Source organism: Octopus bimaculoides, chromosome 4 (genome assembly GCF_001194135.2).
Source record: "Octopus bimaculoides isolate UCB-OBI-ISO-001 chromosome 4, ASM119413v2, whole genome shotgun sequence".
Lineage (NCBI taxonomy): Eukaryota > Metazoa > Mollusca > Cephalopoda > Octopoda > Octopodidae > Octopus > Octopus bimaculoides.
Genome location: NC_068984.1, coordinates 129,367,691 through 129,379,666, shown reverse-complemented (window position 1 = coordinate 129,379,666; position 11,976 = coordinate 129,367,691). Strand labels below are relative to the sequence as shown.

The following is an 11,976-nucleotide window of genomic DNA, read 5'->3' as shown; positions in this document are numbered from 1 at the left end:
ACACACACACACACACACACACACACACACACATCCTTGTTTTTAATGACCACTTTTTGATGTTCACATGAGCTGGACAGAATTTCTGTGGCTGGATGCCCTTCCTGTTGCTAGCCCTCACCTGTTTCCAAGTAAAGTAATATTCTATCATGACAAGACATGTTTTCCTAGATGATTGGAAATGAAGGACACCACTTGCATGGTATAGCACTTGTTTTACAACTACTGCATAAAGTCAAGGCATGGACTCAGTAACACACACATACAATGATTTCAGTTTCCATGTAGCAGATCCACTGACAAAGCTTAGGTTAGCTCAGAGTGATAATAAAAGGCATTTGCCCAAGTTCTCATGCAGTAGCACTCACATTACATTAATTCACCATGTCCTATACTTACCTCTTTCCCTGCTCCTACAGCCAACCTCACCTTCTTGTCTGTCTTGTCCTCTCCCTGTCAATTATATCATTATTATCCTGCAACTTCTCCCCTCACTCCCCCTTGCATCCCTCTATTCTTTCCCAACTCATATGATTCATTGGTCATCACTCTTCGACTTTACTCAACCTTTTTACAGTTTCAGGCTGCCTCCCCTATCCCCTCATTCCTGCTCTCCATACAATCTTGCAAACTTCCTGCACCAATCCCCTACCACCCATTCACTTCTACACACCTAGGGCCTTGAGGGGAACACAAATGGAAAGAAAAAAATTGTAACAACCTATCAGTTTGTAAGTTAGGAAATAATTTAAGACCTTCCTGCTACATCTACTTGTTAACTTAAACTATATAGTTTTCACTTATGAAAATAAAACAGTTTAGTTTTCTCTGTAACATGGAAGCTCAATTCTTGTTTAAGATATGAGATTGAATTTGTACCATTTTCCCCCCACTTTTCTCCATTGAGTTTTATTTTATATAATAGTTTCTTTTTTTTTTGTAAAAAATAATTTCTTCACTGGTGCACTTGGTGCACAATTATCACAGTCACTGCTCTTATGCTCCCTTTAACTGCTGCACTGTTGAATGCACAGCTTCACTGCAACAGTCTGGCAGATATTAAATATTATTCCTCCTATTTCAGACACAACTGCATGTTCTCTCCTTTTTTTCTTCACTTCTTTACTTTTTCTCAATAACCTTCTACTCTCTTTGATAATCCTTCCCCATTCTATGTCCCGCTTACTGTGACTATATATTTACTTCTGCTTTTGTTATTCTGCTTGCATATAGTTTATCTTTTTAATACCAGAAACTGGAGGAAGAATATGGCTAGAGGAAGTGAATCTTATATTTCTGAGATTTCCTAATTCTCTTAGGGGGAAAACTGAAATCACACACACTTCATATCTGCTTGTTCTAGTTTGTTCAAAATATAACTATTCAGTTGAATTGTCAAACTTATAGATCATGAGTGACATGTATGATCCCTTACAATGACTGAGTGAATAATTAGGTGACACTTCTTGCTAATATATAATATATATATATATAATACTATATATATATAATACTATATATAAGGTAGAGGTGGGCGGTGGGGAGATAATGCCCAGCTTTCCAGCTCTTCCTGATACAGGCACGTGTTGAGACTCCTTCAGTCTACCTATGTATTCCTTGAACTTCTGAAAGTCCCGGCAGTATGAAAGTTGACCAGATGAATCTGGAGGATTGTCTACATGCACATGCACACAGACACACACACAACTACTATTTGATTTCACACACGATTACTAGTGATAAAAATTGACTGGACAAATTTTGGGACTACATGTATTGTTCTGGCAAAGAGAAAGAGTCATAATAAGCCAAAAAAATAATAAGATCAATAAATATGTTTATACTATGTAGCTTATTCCTTAATTTCAAATTTGAACGTGCAATCCTGCCAAATATTATGAAGAATTGATTATCTCCCTTATATTAACTGTCTGCTAAGGCCACTGTGTGTGCCTTAAATATTTATTGATGCTTTATTATCCTTATCTTTTCTGAATGCAATGACTAGCTGCAGTATTTCAGTGTCTTTTATTGAAACTTCGTATTTCTTCATTGTTACTGTCTTAGGTATCCACCTGATTATGAAGGCCATTTTACAGAAAGCATAGCCACAACCTAGTTTTAGTTTCTTGTTGTAGCTGCTAACTAAAACTGTGTTTTAAAAATAAACTTATTGACGTATGTAAATTCTGAGAAGCTTTAGTCTAAGGATATCTTTTTTCAGTTCATGGCTTTTTTAAAATTATTATTTTTAAAAAAAATCTTTTTTGTTGAAGTAATTTTCTTTTTGTTGCAAACCATGAGGAAGGAATACATATTTTGTGTTGGGGAGATCTGATGAGTTAAGTAATTAGAATCCACTTAGTTCTTCAATGAATAAATTGTTGGCTGGTTAAGTATATTTAAACATATTAAGCATTTAGATTTAACCTCAGTAATAATATTAAGTATGTGTAAGTATAGGATTAAATAAAGCAGTTTGAGTGTAATACTTTCTTAAATTATACTACACTTTGGTACACCTTATACCCCACTTAAAAGTAGCTGATATTTACCCTGATTTTATCAAAAAATACAAAATGATAATGATAGATAGAAAATAACTACATAGCTGTAGTTTTTACTTGAAAGTTAAAAATAATAACATTTTTATCGTTTTATACTCTGTGTCTATTAATCTAATCTGAATTAATTTGTTAATGTGTTTCAACTCATTCAATATTTTAACTGACTTTCTATAATTAATGTGACATAGTTTGTGAAGGAAAATAACACAGGCAGTAGTAGTTGTTGAACTACAATTCATTCCTGACTAAGAATAGCCCAAAGTCAGGGGCATTCTAAATAGTCAGGGCATTCTACTACTTTTGTATATCAAGGGCTATATTCAATTTATCTAAGGTAGTAGGGTGTGATTTGAGGAAGATTTGGTTGCTATTTCTTGCAGTTTCAATGACCAAGTAGAAGTTCCTTGATGGTTTGTAGTGGTTTTATATAATGTTTAGCAGTGCTCTTAAAAAACAAACAAACAAACTAATCAGTAAATTCAAATGAAATGTTTTATCAAATGATGAAAAGTTTTCCCGCCATCAACTTGAAAAATTTAATATTATATATTTATTGATGTATAATAAATATTATTAAACTTTTCAAATTGATGGAGTAAAATTTACACCATCTCTCTAAAGATAATCACTTTACTGAAGTAATGAACTCACTTGCCTATCTGTTCAACCATTTTCTCTGAAGATATGAAGACAGGAAGGAGAGAATGGGTCATTCATTGTCAGACAGTTATGCTCAACAAGGAGCTGACACACAATCACTCAATATGCTGAAAATAGCAGCCAAGAATCTCACAAACCACATCTGTCTTAAAGGCTATATTGAAAGATATAGTTCTTGATATATAAACAACAAGATTGCCTTTCATCATAGTTTTGTTTAACCATGAATTGTCAGGGAATACACAACAACAAAGTATACTTATTTTGGGCTGATGAAGGAAGGTTTATATGTGGGTACTCAACATTGGAGTCCCTATGGTGGAAGATGAAGAGTAACTTCTAAAATAAATAAACTGCAGCCTTGATCACAGATATTATTATATATTTAATAACATATATCTTTATAATAATGATGGCAGAAGAACTGGAGAGCAGTATTTCTGCTAGTATTATTAATAGAAACTTTTTATATAATAATAATAATAATAATTTGTTATAATTGATAGTAATAATACTTTCTAATTTTGGTGCAAGGCCAGCATTTTTGAGGGGAAAGGTAAATTGATCATATTGACCCCAGTGCTCAACTGGTATCCATTTTATCAACCCCAAAAGGATGGAGGACAAAATTGTTCTTGGCTGCATTTGATCTGAGACCATAAAATGATTCTGCCAGTCTGCAACCTTCTAATTGATAGTAATAATAATAATAATAATAATATTTTATTTTGAAAAATAATGAAATAGCTAATCTATGTTCAAATTCATCTCCACTAATACAATTGGTCTAATATGATAAAAAAAACAACAACATTTTATTAAATGATTTGAGTATATATATTTTTTTCTTTTCTTTGTTTCAGTCATTAAACTGCATAACAAGTAAAAAGAAAAAAATCATTTAACTCAATTGTACTTTTTATCATATTATAAAGCATTCCTTAATCCACAGTGTCTAAATCTATTTTAAACAGCTGAAAATAAATGTTTTTTTCTTTCTACCATAATGTTAGTTGAATACTTGATATCCCTCCCACCACCACCACCACAAAAAAAAAAAGTGTTTTAGCTGGTCACATCATTCCGATATCAACCTATTAACCAAATAATTGATTCATACTTGTTTGTTAATTCCCAATGATCCAAACTATGTTCAATAAGTGGGTACCCTAGGTGTTATAACTCAATAGAATAGATAAAAGGGGCTACTGTTTCATTACACATTTCAGCCCTGTCAATTTTCCTTTTCATGTATTAGGAAGTTAACTTTTAGAAATATTGTCAAAACTGTTAAATTTTCATGATATGGATATGACATTTCTTAATGTTCTTAAACGAATCGACTAACTAAGCAGTAACACATGATGAAAATGATATTGTTTTATTCAATAATTTCCTTATCCTGTTTGAAATGTCAGAAAAAACTCTCATGTAAGAAATTTCTGTTTAGTTTTCAATTAAGATTAAAAAGATTTGTTATTTAGTTCAGTATTTGGCAGTTTGCTGGATGCTGGGTTTGAGGATATTAAAATATTTCTTTATACAATTTAGTATGAGGCTAATGACTAAAAAGAAAGAAAAAAATTCTCTAAGAAAACTAGATTTCTTATTGAAAATATCTTTAGATTTTTTTTGAAAGATTTCAAGAAATTTATGATTCTTTTGAAAATTATTATTTAAAAATTCTTTTCCTTTTTTATTCAATTGATTTGTTTTTTATTGCTTATATTTTTCATTTTTCTTCAGGCGACCTGAAGGATCAGAGGCACGGCCAACATCCCTTGAAGAAAAGATGTCAAGAAATCCTGATCACATTGGCGGTTATCGTTTAGCACTTGCAACATTTGACGGTCTGGAATCAAAATTTGGTCTATGTTTACCAAAGTTTAAAACTCCACAAATTATCCCAACATCTTTGCAACCTACTTCTCCTCAGTAGAATTCCCATCTCAGGCAAGGATCTATGTATCTTAAGTTAAGGCTAGCAAATTAATCTAAGACATTTTGTTCTGTAAGATACCATTGTGTATAAAAAAAGAAGAAAAAAAACAACAAAAATATAACAAAAACTATGTGAGTCATTCACATGAAGAAAATCTATTATTACTATTATTATTATCATTATTACTATTATTTTTGTATTATAATTATTTATATTATTGTTATTATCATTGTTATTTGTAAAAATAAAACCGACAAAAAAATGTAACATTGGAGATAAGAAAAGGAAATGAGAGGGAAAAAATGGATTTAAAAAAATATTTTTGTTATGACATGAACAGGCAAATATACACAGTGTTTTGTGTTATGAATTCTAGGTGAAATATTGCTATTTTCAAAAGTTTGCAACAACTGAACTGATTACTGTTCTCTTTAAATCATTGAATAATGGTAAATTGTGACTTACTCATCAAATGTTAATGTTCAATTATTTTTAGTTGATACATTCTGTCATTATTATGATTATATATTTTTTACTCACCGTCTTGGAGTTTTTTCATTCTTAATTAAAACCAGACAAATAAAACTACCTAGATAGTTGTGTAGCAGCCAAGGAAAAACAAAATAGTTTTTAAATTCAAGGGATTTAATTGCATTTGTTATATGTGACATATATCATCCCTATTTTTCCTCTGTTATGATAGATATTTCATCCTAATAACCAACAGCAAGCAATATGGCAATTGCTCTCTTTCCATTAGAAATATATTTTATTGATTCAAATGTTTATTATGAATGTGTTTCTCACTTTAGAGATGAACATTAACTATAAGTTTATCATTAACTGTAAGTTTATCAAGTGTTTTAACTTAATCATATTTACATTTAAAAAGACTGAAGACTGTGACATAACACTTAATTGCTGTCATTCATCATCAAAAGTCAAGTGGAAAGGAATATTGTCATCTTTTATTATAACAGTAGTTTCTTTCCTTGTGATATAACCAAATTAAGAACAATTATTTAAAACTCTTTTTGAGAATTAGAATCTCATTCTATAAACCTTGTTTTAAGATATGCCATTTAAAAAAAATTTATTTTGTTTATTCAGTTTAACAATTTTTGAAAGATATTTTTTGCATTTATAACCAGTTTATTTAATTTGAATTACTCCCCATACTTCCAACACTTAACATTTATTTAATTCAATGTTTTATATAATAATGCATAGGGAAAGTTTTTGCTCATTACTTCATCAATTCCATACCATTTTACTCACTATATACACTGTTTTATTTGAGTTTTTTTCTCAACTGTCAGTCGCTGCTAGCTTGGCTAAGTACTATGCAACTTTCAGAATCTGAGAAGAACTGGTATTTTTAATGCCAATTCTCTTCAATGTTTTTCTTTTTCTGAAAACAAGTTAAAAAAAAGGAATTATCTGTTATTTTCTATTAAGAGAGATGTCAGAACAAGTTGTTAACATTTGTTGTTATTCTATTTCTGCTGTTATATGGTTCAGCATGTCTTCTTATTTCAACCAGCTGGCAGAATCATTTAGCATGCCGAACGAAATGCTTTGTAGCATTTCTTTCAGCTCTTTATGTTTTGAGTTCAAATGCCACTGAGGTTGACTTTGCCTTTCATCCTTTCAGGATCGATAAAATAAGTACTAGAGGAATACTGGGTCGATGTAATTGACTTACCCCCACCCCTCAAAATTGCTGACCTTGTACCAAAATTAGAAAGAATTTTTCAGAGATTAGTTTTGTCTGTGAGTTGAGGTTTCATTACATATTACTTATAGTTTCTGGAAATATTTTAGTATCAATAGAATTGTCACTAGCTCAAAAGTAGTTCTGCCTTTGCAATTAGAAGCACAATAGTTGTGAGATTAAGGTGCTGGACTGTTTACCACATGATCACAAGTTCAAACTTCACTACTATAACCATTCTGTTGTACTTCCGTATAATGCACAGGACTCTACTTTTCCAGTCTCTAGCATTTTGGACTAGTCTAAGACAAAAATGTCTTTGGGCTCTACTCTTTCACTTTGCTGCAGTTTGTCTGAAAGAAATTTCATAGCTGTAAGAAGAGTGGCCATTTGCATAAACAACTATTTCAGCAAATAAATATACTACCCATGCTAGCTTGGTACAAATGAGTAAAACTATCCCCATGAATTATTTTTATTAATTCAGTTCTAACGGAATTAGATAATTTATACTTTGCTGGTGAGTGTGATAATTCCACTCCAGTTATCGAGCTGTGTATGAATCCTGGTTCACCTAATCTTTGAATCATGCTTATATATTTGGTCCCAGATCAAATAACTTGCCTGGCATGTACACCTCTGCAATTAATATCTCATTTTTATCGCTAAAGAAGGAAGCTGGTGTCAAGAATACTTTCTGAATTTTCATATTGATTTCTTCTTTAGATGAAAGCATTTAGTATTCTCACTTTCTAATTAGAGAAACTGTCTCTGATACTTAGCTGATGGCTAGGTAGGAACCTAGAATCAAAACCATTGTCTCTTGGCTGTTTTTCTTCAGCTAATAGGAGTCTATGATCAAAACCATGAGCAAAGGGTTTTCTTTGCTCATGTCATAACATGTACAGTAATTTAGAAGAGGTCGGCAACATATTTTCATTTACTTTACTTAGCTGTCCATTTGTCTTGGCTGTACTGCTAAGCTACGCTACTAATTTTGTCTTTATTTCCATAAAAATAACAATTTGAACAGGGGTGTTTAAGAACACAAAACTAATCAGAGATTTAAGTTGAAATTGCAATTGGTGCAAATATTTTGAAATTGTTTCCATAATTTTACTACTTCAATGAGAACAAACATGTGTGTATATGAGTGTATGTGTGTGCACGTGTATGTATGTGTTCATGTGCATGTGTGTGCATATGTGTTGGTGTGTGTGTAAATGAAACATGAAGTGAAATTTTGAAATTTTAAATCCATTTCAAGTGGTTTAGAATAAGAAAAAGTAAGGATGATTGGCTGACTTCACCAAAAATGTGACTGATTTCTAAAATGGACAAACATATTATTTAAATCATATTTATGTGCCCTATATAAAACTGTCCACATAACTATATTAGTGGCAAGAATTAAAAAACAACAACAACCTAACAAACAAACAAACAAAAATAACCATTGTAGGAAATGTGATATTTCTAAACTATTATATATTTATACTCTGCAATGATGTATTCTATAGTATTTAATAGGCACACTATGCAATTTTGTTACTTAGCAATTTTGCACATTTTGCAATGCCATTTTAGTCTAACAAGGCACATTTGCAATCCTCTTTCACTGAATCTAATTTAAACTCCAGAAACTCTTTATCATTACTAATAATAAACTTGCTAATTATAGGGGTGAGTTTAGTGAAAAATATTTTTCAACACAGTTTAGCTGAAAAGAAAATATATTATGCATTGTACAAATATACACCCCCTTTCCCCTCCAAGCTCTGGTTATATCCATTTAAAAATAATTGTTTCAAACTATGTTCTAAATTAATCATGTGCTAAACCGTTCACATTCAATATTTATATGCTGTTTTTAATTCATTTTTAACTGCATATTCAAATTATTTTTTTTTGCCTCACCACGTTTTAATATCAGAAATGGCTGTCTAGGATCATTGAGTCCATAACTAAAATGCAAATGGTACAAAAGTTATTTTAAATAAATTTCAGTAATATATGAATGATAATTAAGTTTTTTAAAAATGATACTTGATTGAGACACTAGTGTAGTAGTTAATATATTAAGTAAAAACATATTCCAACTTAACATATACAGAAAATTTAGGTATAGTGGTGCAAATAATTTATAAGGTGTAAACTGATATTATACTCACTTTATTAACTTTCTTTGCATTGCGTTTCATTTGTTTAGAATATATTTTAATCTTTAGATGTTGCTGTTGTGACATATAATTTTAATTTCAATTAGTTTATCTTTACAAAAGCCAAATTTCCAAGAAGTCCTCCAAATCTAAGCCTATTGCCTAAATCCATCCATTCTTTTTTTGTTTTTCCTGCATTTGTTCTTGTAACCCTTGTTTAGTGAGATTTTAGCCCCTAGTAGCTTTCTGTCTGTCTGAATTGTAAGTGATAAACTGTGACTTGAAATCCCTCAATATGAAATTTAAAATATGCTAACATTTTTATTTTTTCATTCTTTTTTAATGATAAATAACTTTCAAAGCTGAAGAAATTCAATGTGTTTGTTTTAATTACTTTTTTATTTTGGCTGCTTATGGCCTGGCTAATGTAGGTAGTTTTTAACATTTTATCTTTCTGAAAGAAGCATTTATTATTTCATTAGGAAGGTGATCTGGTGTCAGACAAAATGCTTAGTGGTATTTCATCCTTTACGTTCTGAGTTCAAATTCCACTAAGGTTGACTTTACCTTTCACCCTTTTGGGATTGATAAAATAAGTACTAGTTAAGCAACGGGGCAGGTGTAATTGACTTGTCCTCTCCCCTTAAAATTGTTAGCCTTGTACCAAAGTTAGAATTATATAAAGAAGAAATTGTTTATTCTTTTATATGGAATATTTCCTTCATGAGGTAAACACATTTTTTAGTGTTATTTCATTATTTATTTAGCATTTCAAATCTTAGGGAAATGTTTTCTTTTTTTTCTAAAAAAAAAAAAAAAAAAAAAAGACCCCATTACTGTTGGAAATAATAACTGTGCTACTGAACTAAATGGCAATATTGCCAGGAATCAAAAAGTTCTTTATCAGAAATACCTTTTGCTAATGTATTTATGTAAAGTTAGAATTTTTAGGCAACATTATTTTTTATTGCCTTGTATAGAGCAGCTGCAGTTAATGTGCAGAGAAGTGCTTTCAGCATATAAACCCCCCAACACATATCTACACTCAGGACAGATACATGTTATATGTAAAAGACACAAAGAAAAAAGTTTTCATAACTGACGGTAGAGTATGTCATTGTGGTTAGGTATATATTTCCAAAGCAATTTTTCTAATAAGGAGACTGACTGATAATGTTTAAAAACAATCAAGACAGAATATTTTTTTTTAACAATTTTATACATGTGTATGCTAGATCTAACTATTGCTAATGAGGTAAATTAAAACTTGCCCAAATGCCACTTTTGTAGTTACACAAGATGGGATGTTTGAACATAAAAGAAAAAAAAAATCTAAAAAAAAAAAAGAAAGAAAAGAAAATGACTGAAGTTATTTCTGCAAGAGAAAGTGTAAAGAGAGTATTGCTGTTATCTGAAAATGCTATTGTTCGTGCCATATTAATTAATCTCAAAGATTATCAATGGAATATACCAGATAAAAATTACTATTACAACAACTTAATCTTGTTTATCTGTAAATAATGTTTTGCTTGGAATCATAAAATTCCATTGGGTGGTTTTTAACAGAACAATGAATAATGCATTTTTTTTAAAAATGCATTTGATATTTAATGTATTTTCTTTATTTTTCCTCATTTTGTTTGAAATAACAGTAAAAAATTTGCATTAATTTGCAATGAAAGAAACTGGAATTCAAGTCTTCTTATTCCTGTTACCTTTTTGTGTGTAGCAATTTAATCTTTTAATCTGCTCTATTAATTTTTTAATCTATTGTATTTTTCTTTTAACTATATAATTAAATAGTACTAATTACCAAGGTTGTGAGCTGGAAGAATTGTTACTGTGCCATGTGAAATGCTGCTAAGCATTTCTCCAATGTTTAGGGTCTGAGTTCAAATCCTGCTGAAGTCAACTTTACTTTTCATTCTTTCAGGGTTGATAAGATATAATACCAACTTAGTGCTGGTGTTGATGTAATTTATTTCCCCTCCTATCAAACTACTGGCCTTGTGCGAAAATTAGAATGAGTTATTATTATGAGGGAAGTCAAAAGAAGATCAAAGAGCAGTGATTCAACTTCTCTGGTCAGAAGGTGTGTCAGATGTTGAAGTTGATCAAGGGCTTTTAGCACGATAGACAGACAGTGCACTACTGTGTAGAAGTGTGTATGAGTGAATTGAGAAGTTTAAAATGGCCGGACAAGCATGATGCACAAAGAGGGAGGAGGATGCCCATTGATGAGAAGATTCGGCAATCTAGAGAGATGGTGATGGTGAACTGGTTAACCATTATCATCTCTCGGATCACTGCTCTTTGTCCTTCTTTGGTGCATATTGCTCGTGGAGTGGCCATGCTTACATTGTAAAGCCAGAAAGAAAAATGCTATAGTAAGGATCAAACTTTGATCATGTGACCACAATAGTACCAACTATAAGCACGCATGCAAAGAAAGCAGTGTGACAATAATAAAGATATGTCATGGCAAAAGTGTGGATAATTTCTGACTTCCTCTTGTATCATTAAGAAGGCAACAAGCTGGCAGAATTGTTACCATGCTGGAAAAATGCTTAGCAACATTTCTTCCTGCTTATTGTTCTGAGTTCAAATTCTGCCGAGGTCGACTTTGCCTTTCTTCCTTTTGGGGTCGATCACATTAGTACCAGTTATGTACTGGGTCAGTATTATTAAGAAGGCAGTGATCTGGCAGAATTGTTAGCGTGCTGGGCAAAATGCTTTACATCATTTCATTTGTCTTTTCATTCTGAGTTCAAATGCTGCTGAGGTCAACTTTACCTTTCATCCTTTTGGGATTGATAAAATAACTGCCAGTTGAGCACTGGGGTTAATTTACTTGACTTACCTCCACCCCTGGAGTTGCTAGCCTTGTGCCTAAATTTGAAACCATTATTATTATTAATTTAGGAAGACAGGGAA

The 11,976-nt window shown here is 31.3% G+C and overlaps 1 protein-coding gene across 1 annotated transcript in view; it reads left to right on the top strand.

Annotated features, from left to right (window-relative positions):
- The window catches only part of LOC106868630 (calcium-binding mitochondrial carrier protein Aralar1-like), an 82,788-nt gene extending 72,055 nt beyond the window's left edge, over positions 1–10,733 (top strand). The window contains exon 17 of the mRNA XM_052967679.1: positions 4,974–10,733. Coding sequence (XP_052823639.1) covers positions 4,974–5,166 — 193 coding nt within the window. The 3' untranslated portion in view covers positions 5,167–10,733. The remainder of the gene's footprint in view (positions 1–4,973) is intronic.
- Positions 10,734–11,976: the final 1,243 nt, after the last annotated feature.